The 23,542-nt window shown below is 35.1% G+C and overlaps 1 protein-coding gene across 3 annotated transcripts in view; it reads left to right on the forward strand.

Moving 5' to 3' along the window:
• The window catches only part of gtdc1 (glycosyltransferase-like domain containing 1), an 83,457-nt gene that overhangs the window by 41,842 nt on the left and 18,073 nt on the right, over positions 1 to 23,542 (forward strand). For 2 of the 3 annotated variants that reach the window (XM_066687510.1, XM_066687509.1), the window contains exon 5: positions 11,048 to 11,407. The exons of the other annotated variant lie outside the window; for it this stretch is intronic. In XM_066687510.1, the coding sequence (XP_066543607.1) occupies positions 11,048 to 11,407 (360 nt within the window). The remainder of the gene's footprint in view (positions 1 to 11,047; positions 11,408 to 23,542) is intronic. 3 annotated transcript variants of the gene reach the window in all.

A 23,542-nucleotide genomic window follows, 5' to 3' on the forward strand; every position in this document is an offset into this window, starting at 1 on the left:
GAAAAAGGATGACTTCAGATTGTTCTGTCCTTTTTGGTATTAATTGGTTTTGCCTGCAAAATCAAAGTGCTATGTTTATTAAATGTTCCAACCCAATAAAACATTATGAAATAGCAATGTGGCTATATTTGTTCTTTGTGAAATAGGAACATACCCATAATATATTTGGGACGCTGTACATATTAAACATTTTTGCATATCGTTATTTATTCCTTACTTTTGGGAGCACTTTATTTTACCTCATGAAAAGCAAAAAACACTTTCATTGGAAAACAAATGCCATTTTAATGCACTTGTGTTATTACTGTAGTGTGGGAAAGAGGAGGGAAAGAGGTTTTCCATTGGCAGTTTAAGACAACCCTGAACCAAGCTGTGAAACGGTGACATCACAACACTTCTGAATTTGGTGTATATTTGATTTGTCATTGTGTTTGTGTTTTGCCGTTCCATCCTGAGAACAGTTTCTTTGTGGTTAACTGATTACTGTATTCTTCACTTGTACAGTAGCCATTAAAAAGCCCACAACCAATGAGAGAGGTTTTTTGTAACATGAAGGATACTATTTTATGAACCATAGTGACAGTTTTAACTCTGGTGGTACAGCCTTAACTCCTCAGTGAAAATAGAAATCTCTTGACATTATAAATGTGTATTGTGCATAACATCGACGTATTTCTCTCATAATTCTTCAAACTCTATTACATTGTTATTTAGATTATTGTAGTCTTTACATGTTAATTACACTATGCATTTCTTTACAAATTAACTTTTTTCTCCGGAGAGCATCTTGGAAAATAAAAAGTTTGAACCATCGTGGGAGTTTAAATGACTATATAAAATATATTTCTCACTGTTCAAAGCTTGCATTCTTCGTATGCATTGGATGATTTTTCTTTCTCTGCCCACTGAAGGCAAACTGGAGTTCATTGAGCATATTTGGTTCCTTTAAATATGAATTTGATGCCATGTCACAATGATCCTTCAGAGTTTGCCCACAGACACTGGAACACAGTTCCTGATCATGTTGCCAGAATCACTAGACCAGTATTATTTTAAAAAGCTATTAAGAAACACTGGAGAGTGAACTATACATGAGTCACTGATACCATTTGACTGCTGGGTATTTTGTAATGACTGTAATGTGGATTTTAATGTGTTTTAATGATTTCTTTTATACATGTAACAAGATATTTAATGTGTACTTTTTGTCTATATATGTGGTAACCCTTTATTTAGGTGTGAAGTGACAGTCATGTGATATTTTAAAATGCAACACTTATCAACTCTAGAATTTCGATAACCAAATGAATTTAATTAATGACATGTTATTCTACATTTAATAAAGCAGACATATTTATTGTACTTTCCATGAGGAATATAAATATCCAAAATATTAGTTTTTTCTATCATAATGTATCTATGGTTCATTCTTTTCAGCTGACAAAAGTACAAACTAGCATTCTTTGGTCACTTAAGCACTCTTAATGTTGAGCCCTGCATTTCTGTTTAGGCTCTTCTCTTCAAAGCTAGTTTCAGCCTGCTGGAAATCAATGGAATTTTTGATTAGTAGAGGCTGGGGAGACTTGTGATTATTACCAATAAAGGGAATTAGATCAAATGATTTTTGACTTTGAAATTTGTGTTTAATCAAATTTAAGATAAAGTCATCAGTGAAATTGCCGTTGATTTATAAATAAGATAATTGGTGGCATTTCTCCTAAGTACCTCTCGCTGGCACTGGAGCAGGATTTTATTGCTTAGTCAAACCTCCTCATTCAATTTTAAAATTGCCTATTGAATGAAATTCTCTCTGGACCTGCCAGACAGTACCATCAGTAATACCTTTCTACAAGTAGTTCCTTGTCCACTGAAGAGGAGTGCAGCTCGGCAGTGCTTTTGTGTGTATTGTACACAATTTATCACTCTTGATCTTTTCAGCCTTTTATAGTGTGTTTTGAGTTGATGCAAAGCTTAATTTTAAGTTGCTGGAATAACAAATTACAGAATGTTCTGTATGAACATTTCATAGATTGATCATTTTGATTAACAATGGATCCCTTTGACTCAGCAGGGCTGAAGGAGTTACACAGCATTGCTATATACAGTCCCAGTATATAAAGTATACAGTTTATCCACAATCAGTATGATGACTACATGACTTGTAGCATTAATAATGAAGTCAAATCACATTCACACAACTTTGCCTAACCTACTCTTGCCTAATTTATTTGCTTTATATTTTAAGTTTCTTCACACTGTAGTTCACCTCTTTAAGTGGCAATTACATCCAATTAAATTATTGTTTGTCCTGTTATATATATATATATTTTTTTTTTCAGATTATATGCTTCTGTTTTGGTATCTCTTTGATAAATGCCATACATGCAAGTGTTTTACAGGAGATTTATTATAATTATATTTTATTATCTAAATTATTTAGTTTTACAGATAATGTATTTATACTTGTTTATTTGTAATCAGAGTTTAAATAGATTTGCCATATTCACTTTTCCTTTGTTTTATGAATATCTTTGTGTGTGTTTTGCAGCATTAATATTACCCTGTGTTATGTAAACCTTCAATGCTTGTATGTTGTTATTGCTGCACTTAAAATGTGTAGATTCAGTAGAATCTTAACAAAAAGCATTCTTGTCTTTTTCTTTTTGCAAACAAAATGATTCCTTGTGTTTCTTCAGATGGCTGGCCCACATATCATCTCCACAGCTGCTTTCTGTTAAAGTTCAGTAGAGTGTAGGAGAATAGTGACACAAGCATTAATACTTCACATTCCACTATCACACACTGTCATTGTGAAACATGGATCTAGGTTACATGTGTTTGCAGACTTTTGTGGCATTGAATTATATAGACTTGCGTCTGTGCACTCTCTTATAGTCAGGGCCTGTGGAAATAGCAAATGAATGCAGTGGGTGGCAATCAGCTCAATACGTTTTCTGTCATAACCTAATATAGTGAATAAAATGTTTCATATACAAAGGGAATTTGTATCGGATTGAGTAATTTTAATTAAAAAGTCAGTTGTCAGTTACATTTAGCATTACGGTATAGATTCGTCTTCTGAAAAGTCTGATACACTTGAAGATTAATTCATACGCTTCATTCATTATCATTTAGCATGCTATGAAAAGACATTTATTTATTGTATCATATTAGATTCTAATTTTCTGCTTACACTTCTTGTGGACATTGTTTGCTTGCACCTTTATAAGAGGAAAAGAGAGATTAAATCAAGTTGAATGTTAACTAATACTACATGCATATCAGTGTTGAATTGTCTTGTTTTTTCCTCAGTGTAGTGCTTTTAAAATCATATTCTATTATATTGTTTTGCTGAGACTAATTGGCAAATACCTAATCTGAAAATGTAATCAGTAGGGTTATGTTTATCCTACAAAGTGTCATTTTGTATAAGTGTTGCAGCTACAGAAGTGGCTGACGAAGGGCATATTCTGTTATGCACTGGCTGCTGCCATCGTACAGTTGTGTATGTAGGGTTTGCATACCTTTGATTAAATAAAGTGATGTATAGAAGAGACTGATTTAATAAAATGTGAACTTTCATCTCTATGCATAAAGCTAAAACAAACAATATTATGCAATTCTGTTTTTTAAATGAATGTCAGTGTGCACTTTTCTATCTGTTTTCTGAAGAGTGGATATGAGGACATCCATTCACAGCATGAGATTTAATCCAGACGTTTTTGGATTGCGTCTTCTCAGATTAATTTTATATACACTTGTGACACAGTAAATGCTTTGCTTCCAGTTGTCTCTCTGTGCATTCCCGTTTGCAGTTCTGCATCATCCATAGAAAGTTTACACATTTACAGTGATAAATGAGGTTGTTCTTTACCTCTTTTTAAGATGTGCGTATAATGAACCGGTGTCTTGTATCTGCCAAACATGTCGTGTACATTTCAGTAAAGAAAAGGCCAGAATAGTTGGATTTCATGAAAGAAAATAAAAACAAATACTAAAACAACTTCAATAAGGCCGAATTCATAACCGATGAAATGTTCCTCGTCAAACTACTTCATATATGTCAGATTCTCTCTGTTTATCTTTTTTAATCCATCCATCTATTTATCCATCCACGAATCACTATTATCTTCTAGTGAATGAAGTTACTCGAGTTAACATTTTCAGGGATACCTCTGTTGTTGGGTTCTTTAGAGACTATTACAGAGTCTCCTGCAAAAGTATGTGTTTTTTTTCTCTTTTTTTTGTAATTATTTACAGGAAACAAAAACGATTAAGACAAAATAAGTAAATATTGAATAACATTAAATATTATTGTGCATTTACAATTCAGATGTGTTTACTCTTCTTAGTTATTCTCATAATATTTGTATATTGCTTAAACTTAATTATGGAGTTGCCAGTTTATCTAATTATAAAATAATTTAGAATGGCTTTAATGTACAATTGATAGGTTTCTAAATGCTGGGATTTACCTCATGTGTTTGCCTTAGTTCAAGACTGTCATATTGAAAAAAGAAAGGAGTAAGCAAACATGAATCCTTCTCGAGACCAAAGCTAATTGGATGGTGTCATCTATGGAACCCACTGCACCACCAAAAATGATGTAACATCTGCTGTTGGAGAGATCTTTATGGAAAAATGCAGAGGTAATGGAGATAAATACAAATGATTAAATTAAATGTTCTGTCCCTGGTCTTTTCACAGTATGGACTACTCAAGTAGGGGTGGGGGGATATACAAACTTGGATATAGGATCACAGTTATAAATATGATGATATTACATTGATGATGATGACACATTAGTGCTGATGTGTTTTGGTCCTTTTCCTAAGTTTTACAGCGCTCTTATCACTTGTTCTTTACCCACACTGCTTTGATTTACTCACGTAATCTGTACCTGCTTTGGTCATACTTTCTATATGACATTGAAATGCTATCTCTATGCCCTAATTAGAAATGATGTATTTTCCTATGAATTGTCAACTCTCACCTCAAGCTTGCAAAACTGAGTCTTGAATTTTAAATAGCCTTCTAAATAGCCAATATAGAAATTTCACTTTGCAGTGACCTTTTTCAAATTTGCATGATGTCTGTGAAATGACTTTGTGACGTCTTGACCACACAATCAGACACCAAATGAGGACTACCTCCCAGTTGCTTTTATATACATTTTTTGAAATTATGCTGAAAAGGTTATTTTTTTTTTAGCTCAGCATGCATCCTGTAAACATCACAATCCATCAGTACAAGTACTGAAAAAAGATGGTTTGTTTTCACACTTAAAGGAGACATGAAATAGAGTGTCCTTAACTTAATCACCACCTTGTTTTACTGCATTTGCATACATTTGCATATTAATTGGACTACAGATTAAAATTGGTTTTGTAATTTTAATTAAGTGTCCACAAAGGTATATGATTAGAACTGTTTAAAATACAGTCAGACATAACTAGAAGCAAAGGCTTTGGTGCTGATTTTTTTGGGGGGTGGGGGGGATTACTTTCAGGGAATGTCTGTTTTATGATAGTAATTTTTAATCTTTAGTAGATTATGCAGCCAAACAGACTGGGGGTGGGGTATCAAAATCGTTTTCGTCTTTCAAGATTCATTTCATATTTTGCTGATTTGCAGAACTTGATGAAAGTCTTCTGTAGTGTTTAACTGATTATAAATGAAGCTTTTTAGCTATATTTATGGAAAAAATTGGTTTTAATTTAGTACAGTAAATAACCAAATTGTGTAAATGTGTTTAGTGAGTACATTAAAACACACTCTGTATATTACAATGGAAAAAAAATAGTTTTTTGCATTTTACACAATATTCTAATATACATTTATCTGCTTTCTTCTTTGCAACTCTCAGATTTGAAAAGTTAAGTACTGGATGGGCCTTTTTGTAAAATGTGTCAGTGGAAAATTCTACCAGTTTGCTCAGTCTTTACCCAGAGTGAGAAAGTGTATAATGCACATTTTAACATCTAACAGAAATCCCATCAAGTAGATAAAATTCAAAATATTTCTTTAAACCAAGTGTATTTTTTGTCTGAGTAGGTATGTTATGATTGAAATGCAGCCCCATTGCAATCAGATCAAATCAGATAACTCCTATCATGATGGGGTCATAATTGAACTAGGGTCTCAAACAGATACTATTTCAGGAACTATGTATGGGCTATATAATTTTGTGAACGTTAGCTGCATTTGTATGAACTGATTACAATAGCATGAAGCTTGATTAGAGTTTTGTTTTACTCCCCCCCCATTTTGAATAGACTTTAACGTACCTGTTAAGAAGAAGAGGAAAAAAAACCGTCAGACTTGAAGTTTGAGATATGAAATTGATATTTCAGAAACTCTGAATGTGTACTCTGCCAGAATATAGTCATCTCTTCAACAGTACTTTGAACATTTAAAACAAATATTTACAGTGAAACCAATACACAAATGTTTCATAATTACACCATATTAAACGGAATTCAACCTTATGTATTTGACAGTTAAGAAAATCAAACAAACATGCAACCCAATAGATCATCCAATGTGATCCTTTATTTTCTCTTTTAAAATTAAACATAGTGCTTTTTGCTCCCCAGCATTTTGTTGTTATACCTGCATTTGATTAAGCTATACTTCTGTTTAGAATCACAAGATATACAGACTATTTGGTATCTTACACTCTTATAAGCTAAAGTAGGTGGTCATTTGGAGACAGGAAAACATATGGCTGAGCTTCTTTCTACCTTGCTTTGACTACCTCAGGATTTTATTTAATAGCAGGTGAGAGCCATTGCTGAAAGTATTAACACACGGTATATCAAGAGAAATAGGAGTGTTGAATGGGAGATATGTGATTTTTCTTTCCTTCAAAAATACATGCAGTTTTTATAAACGTAAATAACCCAGTATGTCATAGAGAGACTAAACCCAAGTTTCTGATGCAATTACAGCGAAGCCAGGCTATCATAATGGAGACGTTGGGGAAACATAATATTACTATAGCATTTCTTTGGTGCGGTTTGGAAAGTTTTAGAGAAACATTTGGAAGCATTTTTCTCATAAAATGCTTAACTATTAAAGTGTTAGGATACTGTTTCCTTGCATGGTTTTCTGTTCCCCAATCCTGAGAAGTAATGTCAAAAAGGACTTTTGCTGAGATTTACTGGTAAACACAGACATAGAGAAGGTAATGTGTGTACCAACTTGGTCTTAGGCTACAGCCAAGGAGGTCAAATACTATCTCTGCCACACAACTTGCAAATGTTTTCTTTTCAATAATTACAGTGAAGACATTTGTAATGTTTGTAATTTAATGCCTGCTTTGTTCTTTAGCTGTGTGTATGAATACGATGTCGGTGTCACTGTGGAATAATTCAAAACAGCAACACTTTCTGTAACTAGATTTATATTTTGTTTACTATATATTTTTAATTTTAATATGGGTTTGATATAGTTGTGATGTTCACAGAGCTGTCCAGAGACACGAAACTCAATTAAACAATGAAATACGTGAATTCAGCATATATGTATTGATGAGGAAAACAACAACAACAACATTTTGAACTATGCTTGATAAAAGTGTTGTTGGACATGTACTGCAGTTTCTATGTACTGCACTCCATCTCCCTGTAATGCACTCATCTTTTCAAAGCAGCATTTTCAGAATGACATAAGTTACTTGACTTTTTTTTTTTTCTCTCTCTCGCTCTCTCTCACTTAAATTGCATAGTTTCTTAAATTACTAAGCTGGCCTAATAGGTACAACCTGTGCTGGCTCTAAAGGGACTCGCTCTTTATAGAGAATGTACATTTTCGTTTGCTATTTATGAGAGAGGGATAAAAGCTATCCATGACGCTCGGTAACATGCAATCCAGAACTCTTTCAGTCATAAATTGATCTGGCCTTAAACATCAGCTTCAGTGCCAACACTTCAAATGTGGTTTCTATTCATTTGGCATTGACATCAGCATCTTTCCATTCTCTCTCTCTTTTCTTGGTCTCCTTTTTCCATTTTTTTGAAGGAAACTGACAAAGACCGAAGATGCCAGCAGCAGTACTTTTTTTTTTAAATGTTATACTATTAGACTTGAAGATATGTCATATCCCTTACCACATTACCTGTACATATTTCATTAAAACGGTTCCTATTCAGTTTTTTGTGTACATTTCATGACTTTCTTGTGGTTTGTGGAATAGCCATATTTACAGTCACCGTGGTTATCTGTATGATTACATAATGATGGCATGTATCAAGCTGTCTAAACTATGCTTCAACCAAAGAACAAGCCATGAGTATGTGACATTTCAATACTGTGTGAAGTGAAAACACCTGAGATATCGCTTGGTTTTCTCTATTCTTTTCCTTTCTTTTTGTGTCATATATACAGTGAGGGAAAAAAGTATTTGATCCCCTGCTGATTTTGTAAGTTTCCCCACTGACAAAGAAATGATCAGTCTATAATTTTAATGGTAGGTGTATTTTAACAGTGAGAGACAGAATAACAACAAAAAAATCCAGAAAAACGCATTTCAAAAAAGTTATAAATTGATTTGCATGTTAATGTGCTTCTTCTTGAGCCACTCCTCTGTTGCCTTGGCTGTGTGTTTTGGGTCATTGTCATGCTGGAATACCCATCCACGACCCATTTTCAATGCCCTGGCTGAGGGAAGGAGGTTCTCACCCAAGATTTGACGGTACATGGCCCCGTCCATCGTCCCTTTGATGCGGTGCAGTTGTCCTGTCCCCTTAGCAGAAAAACACCCCCAAAGCAGAATGTTTCCACCTCCATGTTTGACGGTGGGGATGGTGTTCTTGGGGTCATTCCTCCTCCTCCAAACACGGCGAGTTGAGTTGATGCCAAAGAGCTCGATTTTGGTCTCATCTGACTACAACACTTTCACCCAGTTCTCCTCTGAATCATTCAGATGTTCATTGGCAAACTTCAGACGGGCCTGTACGTGTGCTTTCTTGAGCAGGGGGACCTTGCGGGCGCTGCAGGATTTCAGTCCTTCACGGCGTAGTGTGTTACCAATTGTTTTCTTGGTGACTATGGTCCCAGCTGCCTTGAGATCATTAACAAGATCCTCCCGTGTAGTTCTGGGATGATTCCTCACCGTTCTCATGATCATTGAAACTCTAAGAGGTGAGATCTTGCATGGAGCCCCAGACCGAGGGAGACTGACAGTTATTTTGTGTTTCTTCCATTTGTGAATAATCGCACCAACTGTTGTCACCTTCTCACCAAGCTGCTTGGCGATGGTCTTGTAGCCCATTCCAGCCTTGTGTAGGTCTACAATCTTGTCCCTGACATCCTTGGACAGCTCTTTGGTCTTGGCCATGGTGGAGAGTTTGGAATCTGATTGATTGATTGCTTCTGTGGACAGGTGTCTTTTATACAGGTAACGAGCTGAGATTAGGAGCAGTCCCTTTAAGAGAGTGCTCCTCATCTCAGCTCGTTACCTGTATAAAAGACACCTGGGAGCCAGAAATCTTGCTGATTGATAGGGGATCAAATACTTATTTCCCTCATTAACATGCAAATCAATTCATAACTTTTTTGAAATGCGTTTTTCTGGATTTTGTTGTTGTTATTCTGTCTCTCACTGTTAAAATACACCTACCATTAAAATTATAGACGGATCATTTCTTTTTCAGTGGGTAAACGTACAAAATCAGCAGGGGATCAAATACTTTTTTTCCTCAATGTACAGACAAACACACAATGAAGTTATGTATAGCAGTGTTCCATTCTTTAGTCATATTTACCGTCAATACCAATTTGAAATACGTTCACTATCGCTTCCTATTTATTCAGAGTACCTCTTATTTTATATATGGCTTGTGCACTGGCGGCAGCATCTGTTGGCACGGTGTCCATTTTCCAATGTCGCAATATAATTCTCCTGGCTGTCATAATGCTAAGTACTATCCACTTTTGATAAGTTTGTGGTATGAGATGAAGTTCCCTGTCATCATTTCAAATACATAGGTTTGGTGAGTCTTTAATGTTGAAACCAGTTACATTTTCCAAAGCTCCTCGATTTTCCCTCAGAATGCTTTTATATCTAAACATTCCCAAAGCATATGTATAAAATTTCGCCATATTAAATATAGGAAACCCTATACATGTGCTTTGGGAATGTTCAGATATAAAAGCATTCTGTGGGGAAAATACTATAGTATATTTTCATTACTTCTCCGGCATAAGCCTAATTTTGTCATTCCCACTGTCTGAAGCCTTGAAGCGTCCAGTACAAGTGGTGCAAAATCTGAAATTGAATTAATGTAATCTTCAGTGGCAGAATACACTTCTGTGATTAAGTGATTCCATTCTTCTGCCTTGTATGCTTTATTTATATCCTTGCTCTAAACCCTGCACAATTCCCGACTACGTGGTGAAATATTTTCTGTTAAAATATTGTATGTGGCAGAAACCTGATGTACTCTAAAACAATATGCCTGTAGGTGTTTAGATAGTGTTAAGGTATTTGGCAATTTGAGTGATTTTCCTAAGACTGCGGAGAGCTGTAAATATTGCCAGAAGTGCTGTTTTTTCAGACCAAATATGTCTTGTACATGTATAAATGAGGACAAATCCTAATCATCAAAAATATCAGAAATGTGAAATCTTTCATTCGCTGCTTGTTTTACTTTATTGTAGAGGGGAATCTATCTACAGAGAACAATAGTTGATCTCTCAATGCATATTTTCTGCTTTTTAAAATCTCATTGGTATGTTTCCTAAAGGGATTATCTTTGCTAACACATTTGGTTGTGTTTATGACCCCACTCAAAATGGTTATGTTAGCATTTGAACTGTATCATTACAAGATGGAGGGTGCTTTGTTTATTGTATTTGCATCTGTATTATATCTGGTAAGTGGCTGGAAATGTGAGCATTACAAAAAGTTGAACTTTTCTAGACTTATGATTAATCAAAAAGGAAAGAGTGTTGTATAAAGTGAGTAATATGCAACTTAGATTCAGCAGAGTTGTGTGGTTTGATTTTAATGAGGGAAAATTAAATAATTTTGTATTTGTGCCAGATTTCTTCCAGAACACAAGCATTTCTACAAATCAAGAATGTATGGCATTGATGCAAGTACAAATCCAGATTCTTCAGGGTGCCTGTCAGATTTACAGAGAAAACAACCTACAGAAAACAACACTTCAAATCTTACTCCAGGACCTAATAAAATTATGTCTACCACATGCCCTGAAGAAGCATTTAAATCACCAGAAACATCACAGGAGATGAACAGGACTCAGAATCCAGAAACTGCAGTGCTTCAACATGAAGAAGATAAACCACCTAACTTCAACCCCTGTGACACAAGAAAGATGGTGGAGAGAGATGATGGTGGAAACCAATCCAGACCACTCCACATTGTCTGGCCTCATAGGTGGTAAGTGATGAATCTATTTTTTACTTCATGTAACATTTTGTCCAAAAAATGAAATTCACAGAAGCATTTTAGTGCTAATAGAATTTGTCAAATGTGAAAGCAATATGATTGTGCTTCTTTTTTGTTAAAATACTTTGTCAATCTTCTCTCTTGTGAACATTTAGCATAAACACTGAAACTCATGGGAACCATATAATTAAATTACCTCTGTACAAACAAATAGGGTCAAACTTTCAAGGAGAAGCACATTAGAAACATATTCTACTGATTACGTAGCAGTTCTGTTGATTAAAGCTGTAGAATATCAAGGACCAAAAAGTCCTTTACAAATTTAATGATTTAATTTACAAAGCTGCTAGCATTTAATACACAGAAGCAATGTATACCTTTCGTTTTATAATTTGCTAACTAACTATATATATATATATATAACTATACATAGGGTGTGTGTGTAAATATTTTATATAATAAATAGATACATGAATAATATATAACAACTCTGACATCTTTACGGAGACTAGATTTTCTGTTTCCACTGTGTTTGACCTGCAGGTATCAGATTATATAGCTAGGACAAATCTTTGTTAATGAAATTTAAAATATTGTTTTCTTATTTAAATTGATATTTTTGGTAGCCTTTGTAAGAAAAAGCTTGTTTTTCTTACAGAACAAGTTCAAATAAAAACCCTCAATAAGAGGATATGAAATAACAGCACATTCTCAGAGCAAGTCATTTCTCCTCAGTGTTTCTTAACAAACCTTCATGGTATCAGCTGCATTCACAGCAATTAGTTTTACCTGTTTCTGTTATTTAATCATCTCCACCAGTGCTCTGCTTCTTATTACCTGTACTACTGTGACTGAACATTTTGTAATTACTGACCGTGAATAGATGGTAATTAGTTGCATTTATAAAATGAAGAGAAAAAACATCAACACACATTGCGAGGCCTGAGGCTGTTTATGTTCAGTCTAAAAGCATAAATTCCTGATCTGGCAGAGCTGAAAGTCATTTTTGGCACCTGTATCAGCCAACATGATCATTCCTTCATATGCCAGAACTGTTGACAGAAAATGTGCTTTGTCAGCTAAAATCAAAGGTTCTGTTATTTAATTCTCTTCCTTTTAAATGAAAACAAAAGCAAAAAAATAAATACAAATCATTTGCACTTGGCATTGTGGGGATCAGATCTTTCAGCCATCTTTCATTGTGTCGCAGTGGCTTTTTCCTCTACCTACACTAATATCACTAACAAAAGCCAGATCTTGTAATCGCTTCTAAACTGAGAAAAACCTAGCAGCTGGATTATTGCTGCTAACATATACTCATAAACGTTGGCTTTATTCTGAAGTAAATTAGGATTTAAAGAGGTAAAACTGCCAGATAATCTTCTAGCATTGGAGCACAAACATTTTGTTCTATTTTTTTTATTATTATTATTCCTTGCAGTTTGTTAATCTGCATGTGGCCTGATTAGAGTTCACTTCATCCCCAGATTATGGGCTTGTTTATTGCAGGGGATGCTGGGAGGATCAGTAGGTCAATGTTTCTTTCCAGAGGGCAACTGTTTACAGGTGAAGAAATAAGTATGCCACACCGACAGGGCAAATCGCCTTTGCAGAGGATTTGACTTCCAGCACATTAAAACTCCAGAATCTCTCGCGGCTGATCGGGAGCAGCTGCTACCTAAAGGGATTTTCATCTTTGACTCGAAATGTCTGAACAAAACAAAACAAAAAGAAAATTAAGTAACTGGCGGTGAAAGAAATTTGCCGTTGGAATGTAGGCTTTTTTTCCCTCCACATTTCCCATAAGGCATATGCCTCTGTAATTTATCACATGCCCTTGCTACTAACCACTCTTTCTGCCCATGAAATATGAAACTGACTGAAGGTGCGGTTTATGAGGCATACTGAATGTGTTATATTTTTTGGCATAAACACTTTAGGCACTTGAATTTGGCTATTTATTTTTTTAATAATTTATTTATCTCATGGATATGCTTAAATAGCTGTGCTGTTTTGCAAAGTCTCATTTTCTGTCATGGTTGGGAGTAAAACTAAATATGTTGCAGTGTTCTAGATTTAACATGTTTGAATTGCCCTAAACATTCCAGCTAAGTCTAATTGTATAGGAGGACTAAATTAGGATTGTTTTTAGTCATTAATCTTGATCATAGATGCAATGAAAAAATAGCATACGGTCATATTTGGAAAGAACCAGGATGGACATGGAGATCGGGGGAACCGCAGAGACACTAAAGGCACAGTTATTTTTTTCAAAGCTAATATGCAGAAAAGTCATGGTCTCCTAAAGGGAACGGGAGGAAAAGGTATTAAGACAACAAATATGTATGAGGCTAGGTCAGGATGTCAGTGGGCATGTCGACCCATATCTTTCTGAGCCGAGCAATTCTTTCATTTGGGCAAGTTTACAGGGGCTGGGGTATTTGATGAGCAGTAAACAACAAAAGCACTCCAAGCTTTAAATCCTAAGGGGAGGGGGTGGGCAGCAGAGGGGTTGTCTCTGTGGGAGATGACAAATGCCATATGTCTTTAACACATCAGTAGTGAATCCCAGACTAGACTGGGTAGAGTGGTCTCTGAATTTTGTTATTTTAAAGGTTCCAGTATCAGGTCATTACATTTACTGTTATGGTGATGTCAAGATAGTTGGTTACCATGTTATGTGTTATGTGCAGTTGTGCTTTTGTTGGTTAGATCCCCTGTCCTGTTTCTGTAATTGAACTTCATGATTGGACATTATTTATATTGATATTTTGTATCTCCCTGGCTGACTGGATTGATCCTTCTGACACAGTCCAATCAGTTTTTACATAATAATTAGCTTTTTATTGAAATAATGTGAGGCATTACATTTTTACTTACATTTACATTATCTATCTGTCTATCTATCTATCTATCTATCTATCTATCTATCTATCTATCTATCTATCTATCTATCTATCTATCTATCTCTATATGTTTGTATTTATAGTTGCCCAAGCCCTATGTATACTGCTGCTTTCCAGCTGGCCCTCTGCTGGGCAAATTCCTGCAATCGATGGATAAGGCCACAGGACTTTAAGGAATCTACTAGGGTATCTTTCCAGCAAAAGAGAAGGAGACTGTTTGAACCTTAGCAGCGTTTATTTTGGAGTGAAGATGTTTGATTTCCGTATTATATGTCTGGCCCATCACAGCTGGTGTAATCTCAGCAGTATTTCAGTGTCCAGCACAATAACAAGTCTATGATCATATGCGTCCGGGGGCACAACATCTACATCCTGGATTGATCTTAACCATCTCCAGGCCTCAGTCCAATGGATAGTGTGTGGTAGAACCTTTCTGAAGTCACCTTGAATTCCATGGTGCACAGAGAAGCAATCCAGAAAGTCAAGATTGTTCCTACGTTCTCATTCAAAAAGTGGTGGCTATAAATCTTAAAAATGGATATCCCAGTTTCCATCCTTAAAAGGTTCTATGTTAGTAGAATGGTTACCAGTCTAGCAGGACTAGAATAACAACAACAGTTATCCTAATATGCAGTCAGAAAAGTAGTTTGAGTGGCTACTGCAAAGGCAAAAAAATATTAACACATCATGAAACCTGTAACATTTCCACAACTAACATGTCCTGTCAGCTGCTGAAAACAGGAAGCTGAAAAGGCACATCCATGGGAAATAAAAGAAAGTCTCTGTATGGCTCCCAAGTTGAGAGGGACCATTTTTAGTTTGGTCGGACGAAACGGAAAGAGATGTTTTGGACGTCTAAACCAGCAGTGTGTTTGCAGCAGAGAAGGTGGAGCTCATGTCAAGAAGAGTGTCATCCCCTCTGTTAGGCATTGAAGCAGATCTGTTTTGCCTCCTGTGGACTTGGTGCCCTTGTTAGGTTTAGGAAGTAAAGGGATGACTGGTTTCCAAGGATTTTACTTGTTTCTGTCTGCGTCTGTTTTTCAGGTTACTCCAGCCACGCTTTTGAACTTGTCTTCCCCTCTTCTATCTGACCTTCTTCCTGGTTGTTGTTTGTCTCTTGAGATTCATCCATCTCTGGTCTGTCCTTCTTCTAACATGCCCAACACATCAATGCCTTTTTTCTTTTTCTTTTTCTTTTTTTTGTTTTAATAATGAAGTCCATATTTACATATTTCTTTAAATATATATATATATATATATATATATGTATATATATATATGTATATATATATATATGTATATATATGATATGTATGTATATAATGTATATACCAGTTATATAGAGTCTCCTAAAATGCCTGAGCACCCACACACTACACCCAGTTATATTAATTTCTTTTCTGTAGGGCCAGCGTCTTCCTAACCTTTTATGTAAAATGACAAAGGCTGTCACATTTTCTGTCAAATTAATGATGCGTTGATCCCACTGAATCCTGTTTTTCCTTTCTCAGTTTTCTGCAATAGTGGTTTCATTAAATAGCAGTAAAACTACTCATCTCAAATAAAATCAAAGACTTAATAATGCCCATGAGGCTATTTTAATGTTGAAAAAGGTTCTTCTAAAATGCTACTTTTCCATGGTGATATATTTATTTAAAGAATTTTAAACCAAGTATCAGTAGACAGTTAAAAGGTTTCTTTAGAAAATTTATTTATTTGCACGTGACCACAAGAAGTGAAGACACATATAAACCTTCAGTTAATTGAAATGCAGTTGGTCACTGTAGCAAAACAATATTTGTAAATTGTAAATAATGTACTTACCAAAATTACAAACAAACAAACCGTTCAAAAATAAGTCGGTACCATTATAACATTCTTTTAGATACTATCTGCACCTTCCATTAATAAATCAAATGTGTTTATTTACAATTTTATATAAAATACTGATAATTTTTCATTAAATCATAGTAATGTGGTGAGGAAAAAAAGCTTAAGCAAGAATAAAATGAAAGGCAGTCATTAATCCTTTCTGGGTTACAAGAACATTGTAGAACCAGAGGTTGTCAGGCTAACATTAGGGGCTAATTTTGAAAATCTAGTGTGCAGTCAATTTTAGGGATGCCTTAGGGTATAAGGTGGAAGCTGACATGAGAACTAATTTTGCCCGTGTTATTTACCACTATGCATCATTCAGGGGGCCTTCAAGTGACATAAAGACAGTTGGATTAAAAAATATAAGAATATTGCCACACGTTTAGAATTTATGATGACATCCAATATTTGTTTGGTGTGTAACAGCCACACTTTGAAAAAATGAATGGGAAAAAGTATAAAGTGAGAGACCAAGCCCTTTGTAAATATATCTTTTTAATAACAGGCAGCAAGGTTAATGCAGTGTACCTTGGAGAGTTTGCAGTGAAAACAAGCTAGGTTTGCAGGGAGAAATGACAAAAAACAGTCAGCCAAGATGTTTGTTTTCTGTTACCTATATGAGCCGCGCAGGATCTCTGGCCCGCGTCTGATAGCTATTTGTTGTACAGAGAGCAGCGGCATAAAAAAGAAAAAAAAAAAAAATCAAACTCTTAATACTATTGTGTGCCTATAACCATCTGTCACTGCTAGCCTGGAGATGAGAGGAAGATTACGAGGAATAAACACTGAGCTGCAGAGCATTGGTAAAGCCTTCAGGCAAAAAAAAAAAGAAAAAAGAAAAAAAGAAAAGGAAAAAAAAAAAACTCATGTGGGGACATCAAAGACATTCTAATTCTGAGGCAGTCAAGGATTACAGTTTGTAACCTGTGCTGACAACAGATAAATGACTGGCAATATTGTAGAAGAGCTGCGAGGGTCCTTCGCCGATGATGATGATGATGATGATGTTGATGATGATGATGATGATGATGCTCTGGAATAGGCTACTTGTATAATTTCTTTTAAAAAAGCTTTTTTTTTTTCCCTAAATGCCATAGGGTTTAAGCAGGCATTTAGTATCTCCTGGGGCATCCACAGATATATTTTTAAATTTACCATGAAGTCTCTTAGAATTCCTATTCAAGCAGGATATTCACTTTAAACCTATCATTTATTGCTTTCAGAAGACAAACCTTGTGTATATGTGTGTGTATTTGCATGTATATAGTGTTTTATGATGTGTTTTTCTGGGATTGGACTCGTGCCTTGAAACAATGAGAACATTGACAAACAAACAGTTAAAAGGTTACAGAAATCTGTTTTACCCTGTGGAATATACCCTTTGTAATTAACAAGTTTACATTTGACAGGGATCGTTTAGGCCTAAACAGTTTTGCTCTACTTCCATCAGCCGCCACTGTGTAAATGCTGATTCAAACAGTTTTCGAAATGGACAGTGGATAGAAATATCATTCGCCAGATTCCCAAGCACTTGGGAATGATAACTATCAGTCCTCAAAACATATTCAAAGCGAACACCTGGATATCATCTTGAGAAGTTAAAGGGGAGCTCTGTCTCGTATTATCCTATTTTATATAACAGTATTATGGCTGGTAAATGATATATAGTGGGTAAGACTAATGTATATGTTACAATAACCATTATACAAGATACCAAATGTGGGACTGTTTATTCTCATGTCTTCTATGCCTATCACCAAACATGCGTGTTCATGACGTTCAAAGCCTATTTTTTAAGTGAGCAGCCACCGGTACTAATAAGTACCCCCCACGCTATGATTGGTGCAACATTGCAAGGAGACAAGAAGTCAAAGAGGAGAATGGTACATTTTTTGAAGGATGCAGTTTAAATGTGTGCAAGTGCAAACATCTCTTGGACAAACTCAACCTTTCTTCAGTTAGCGTTTTTAAATCAGTACGAGGCGGTTAGATCTTCACTTTTTCCGGCACAAATGCCTATTTCCCAATTAAATCATGGAGCTCAGATGACAAATCACACATGTATTAATACTCGCTTTACGTTTACATGGTGCACTCCTGAAACTCATCACTCTGTGCTGTTGTATCCCTTTTTTTTAAGGTTTTACTCTCAAATGTTGTAGGCCCATTCTAGTTGAACTCTGCTTAGCCCTGATTACAAGGCATTTCTACTCCATGAAGAAAATAAATGAACTCCAGGATCTCACCCTTGTAGTATTATTACAGTACCTTATAAATATAAATACCAAATGCTTAAAACAAGGAACTAATGCTGCTTTTTATGATCATAGGTGCTGTAAAAAGTGGCATCCATGCTTCTTACTGTTGATTATGCTAGTGCATGTTAAACAGGTCTGTGTTCCAGTATTCACTGCTTATTTAATAACATCATATCTTAACACTGAATTTGTATGAATAATGAAAGTAATACTGAATGTGAATGAGGGTTGAGAGAGAAATCTCGTTGAGCTTTTTCAAATCAAATCTCAACTTCTACGGGTGATATGGAGGCAAATAACTTCACTAGTCAGCGCCATTATGTATGTATGTATTTATTTATTTATTTTAAACCCAATATTCTACTGTTTTGGACAATAGCATTTCCTTTGACTTGACGTGTCCCTTTAATTAGGTGTCTATATTTCAGTATCTCGTTATTGAATCTATTTTATATTGTACTTTATAGTAAATAGTGTTTGAATTTTAAAACACACCTCTTGGGTGCAACATAAAGGGGAATTTTTAATCATAGATTTCTAAATGAAAGGATCCTGTATTTTTGCTTTAAAATGTATTCTAATGAGTTCTCAGGTTTTAAGCAGATGCATTTTCTAATTATTGTTTTATTTGGCTACATCTGTACTTGCCTGTGCAGTCACAGCATGACAGACAGCCTCACAGGGTACAAGAAAAGAAGGAAGAGAGGGGGGGGAAAAGAGAGAGAGAGAGAGAGAGAGAAAAAGACGACACCGATGATGGTTCCTGTTTCCCCGGTGACAGATTTATTTATTAGAACCGTAGATGACACGTGTTAATGTACCACATACCTGCTCATCGGCAAACTCTCTTGCTTCAGCTCCAGTTGACAATTAAGACCTGGGCGACTGTAGCCAGGGGTTAATGCTCCTCATTAAAAGAACTAGGTCATTAGTGTGGAATCAAGGCTCTTAAGGCAGGATGGGGGGGGGGGGGGGGTGTTGGGGAGGAAGGGGGGGTGGCATAGTAAATTCAGCATCTCAACGAACACAGCTCTTCCATTAATTAACCTCCCTTTTTCTTGTTGAAAAAATTCTGTTATCATATATGCACATGGCCGTACACCAATTAATTGCAAAAAAAAGAAGCTAGTTTACCGTCATCCCAGTGGTCGCCTTGTCTTCCTGTGCGGGAGCTCCATTATTTCAGGCAAAAAAAAATTCTAATGTCTGTATGATGAGTAAAAAGGGTATTAAAATTAAGAAGGGAATCATGGCAGAAATCAGCTTTACCACAGGGGAAACGAGCAAATAAAAGCCACGGAAATGAAAATAAATAAGCTTTGCTAATACCTCACCTTAGGAGTCTCATATGAACCCAACAGAATCAGGGGTATTTAGAGATACTTCTTTGCTATGTTATTAAGCTGTTACACAGGCTTTTGACCTTCAGCGAAAAAGCTTTTGTGGAGAAAAATGTTCTTTGTAGCAAACTAAAATGTATATAAGTTACTTGACCAATGCTGAGAAATATTGCCAGCTGTTTACATCCTAGTGAAGAAATTAAAAATAAATAAAGACAGGTATCATTGAAAGGAGTAGAATTTAGTCCCAAGTTGATGTATACACAAATAGCAAACATTAAAATGTATACATAAATAGGTAGAATCCCCATCCCCTTTCTTTAGCTGAGTCAGTGGAAACATATTTAGGCTGCCTTTGATTTTCAGTCCAAAGATCCATGTTCGTACTGTAGAGAGAGACTTGATATGAAACACTTTCCTAAAGTTATACATTCCTTTTCTTTGCTAACACTGCACAAAGCCCTGGTAAGGCATCATTTGTGTTGCACTCATTTTCTGGCTGGGCAGTGCAGACAGAAGATAATTGGATTCACTGGTTAAAATTCAGTAATTTGCTGAATATCTACATAAAGGTGAATTCTCTATATAATGTTAATTAGGAAAACCCTCAGTGTATGTGCAGTCTATGAAGAGAGTACGGCTTAAACCCATTTCTTTTTAAGCAAGACACAAATAACAAAATAATTAGAATTAAATCAATAAACAAAATAAAATGGGAAATATATAATGTTATCATTGAGGACTATTAGGGACTATTGTTCTCTGAATGATTTTAAATGTGTACAATAAAGCGATGTGGCTAGGGAGCAGAACGTGTTGTATTGTACTTATTCCAATGTCACATTTTGCCGACCTTTAAGCTGACTAGCTTTGGTTTTCTTCAGAAAATGTAAAGAATTCTGACAATTGCATATCTAGATCATCCGTACTATCTGCAAATGTGATAATATTGTTAATCTGCACATTTTCTGAGTGCTGTAATGAGATGATATCTGCTGATGGAGTGATTCAAATTTAAATGATATAATACTTGATAGATTTCCACCATACATATTTAATCTAATAGATTACCTTTCTTTCGTCTTATTCTAATGATACCTTAACATATATACAATATGCAGTCACAAATAATATATTTAACATAACTTTGTTTTCTTTTAAGTAAACTCTTATTGCATGCTAAGCTAATTACAATACTAGTAACTTATCGTCTTTGGCTTTACTTTGTAATGCAGGTATTTGTTTATTTATATATTTTCCAGATTTTTTTTTAAGATCACTGCATTTCCGTTTGTCCTTTAAGAATAATGTCATCCTCATAAAAAAGCAATAAGGATGTACTCGTTTCATTTTTGTACACATTCAGCTAAGTGTCAAGTGAATTAGAAAGTAAATTAATTAATTAATATCATTGACATTTTAAAGTTTTATAGAAAGGATTAAAGAGTGTAGGGGAGGGCGCATACAAATATTTGGAAGTAGAAAAAACAAAGATTGATTTATTTATTTAGCTCTGGTTTCATAACTTTGTGTGTAAACCCTTGCAGTAAAGCCTGTTAAAGAGCATATTTTATGTGTGCTTTATTTCCAGTCTATAATTGTGTCACTTTTCCTCTCTTGTGATTTTTTTTTTTTTTTTTTTAATTTATGGTTAAATAAAGGATACACAAGGCTATAGATTGAAACTGGGAAAACATATTTCTGTTTTTGTGTGTATTACGGTACGTATCTTAAGATTTCTGAAGAGCAGATGGAAAGTGTTTAATTCACTTTATTTTCATGTGTAAGATGTGGTTTGTAGCCAAGAACTATATAAGGGTAAAAATTTAAGATTTGCTCAATTAAGCAATGTGCTGCAGCTGATGACAGCACCTGTGCATACCGGAGGCTTCACTAAAGTGGCACCAAAGATAATATGGTTGATTACCTTCTATTGTGCAAAATGGTTTTAATAGGAGTGAATCCATTCAATTCTCTACCTGGTATGGTATTAAATAAAACATTAAGATCTGAATTGAAAAGTGATATAAGTTGGCATTGAGTAGATATAGCGTTATTTTGAAGACAAAACAGATTTGCAGGATCTCAGATATACAGATAACAGGGCTGCATTAATGCTGTATGTAGAGATAATAGCTGTGGAGCTAGAACCTATTCATTCAAGATAATCTTCAATGTAGTTGTAAACAACATTTTCCAACTATGCACTGTCTTCTTTTCATCCTGTTATTTTATCTGAATACCTCAAAAGACGACCTTAACTCACACATGCAAAGCAAACTTCTTAGATTCCACATTTTTTCAGATCCCCGGTACAGCTCCTCTGTGAAAACATACATTGAATCAAATACACGTGCCTCTCCTTAAACTTTGATGGATTGTGAAAGGGTCTGTTTTCAGAGCTGAAAATGTAAATAATTAACAGAAATAACAAAGTTAAATGTGCAATTTAAATGATTTTGTGATTAGTACAGTAGCTATAGTGCACAATTAAATGAACTTGCCGATTTGGATTCTATAATTCAAATCTTAAGAGGAGATTGTACTAAACCCCCCCAAGTTAATATAGTTGCTAATATTAGAGTAATAAAGACAAACACAGTATTGGACATTCTATTAATTAAAACTCATATTTATTTATTTATTTGTGTGTGTTTCTGTATTCATAGCCGCGAATATAACAAGTGGCATTGCAAAACTTATGCCAACAGTATCATCTTGAGCTAATATGCACATTTTTAGTACTTGTTTAAATAGAAAATAGACAGTGTGTACATTTTGTAAATTTCTGGTTATATACAGTAGGTTTACAATGTTTTTTAATGCAGGGAATTCCCATCACCACTACTTTGCTGATTAGAAGAAGACGAAGGGCTGATCCTACTAAAGTACTTAGAAGCTATATATAACTATATATTTGCTGCATGTTTGTCAAGGATTTTAGGATAAACAAACTGTATGAGACAATTTGGGGAAAAATCCTTTTGAATTACACTTTCACCCTTTTAAGGTTTTACACACATATATCAACACAAGATTAAAACCAAACGCAAGACATCAACGGTACCTGCAGCATGTGAGTAAATGTTTACTCTTTGCGAAGTAGTAGACATCAACTCCCTTGATTTCAACATTTATATTGTCAACATCAGTCTTGGGTTGCCTCACTGATCAAGCAAGAATCTCTGCACAACCAAAGATTTTAGGAAACCCCCCAGTTTTTCATTACCTTGGTTGCGGCAGGGGACTGTTAGGTACAATAATGCTCACATAAACAGTAGAGGTTAGTTAGAGGCTCATACTATAGTCATTAGAGATGGTCTGTGATATGGTTTAGCTATGGCTACAAGAATTTTGGGTAGATCTTTACTTATTGAACCTGGTTATTTCATACTGTGTCATATGGTTCTGTTTTTGTGTTTTTGTTTTGTTCCTCACACAATATTTCATGGCATTGTGTGTTTTGGCACACAGCCTCCAATTCCTAACTTGGTATGGCTGCATTGTGTGCACCTTCTTTTGATACATCATTATTTATTAAAAGGTAATTTTTGTATTGAATAATGTTGCTGGTTGTCATTTTAAGAGATTCCTTTATTTGTCATAAATGTATGTAGCGGTATGCTGTGGTTTATTTAATGCGGTAGGTATCGAAGCTTGCTGCTCTCACGGGGACCTCTTTTAGAAATAAGATGCAGCATCTCAAGGGCTTATCCCACCAAGCAGAATTTTTTAATAAATAAACTA

The sequence above is a fragment of the Amia ocellicauda genome, chromosome 16 (assembly GCF_036373705.1).
Source record: "Amia ocellicauda isolate fAmiCal2 chromosome 16, fAmiCal2.hap1, whole genome shotgun sequence".
Classification (NCBI taxonomy): Eukaryota; Metazoa; Chordata; class Actinopteri; order Amiiformes; family Amiidae; genus Amia; species Amia ocellicauda.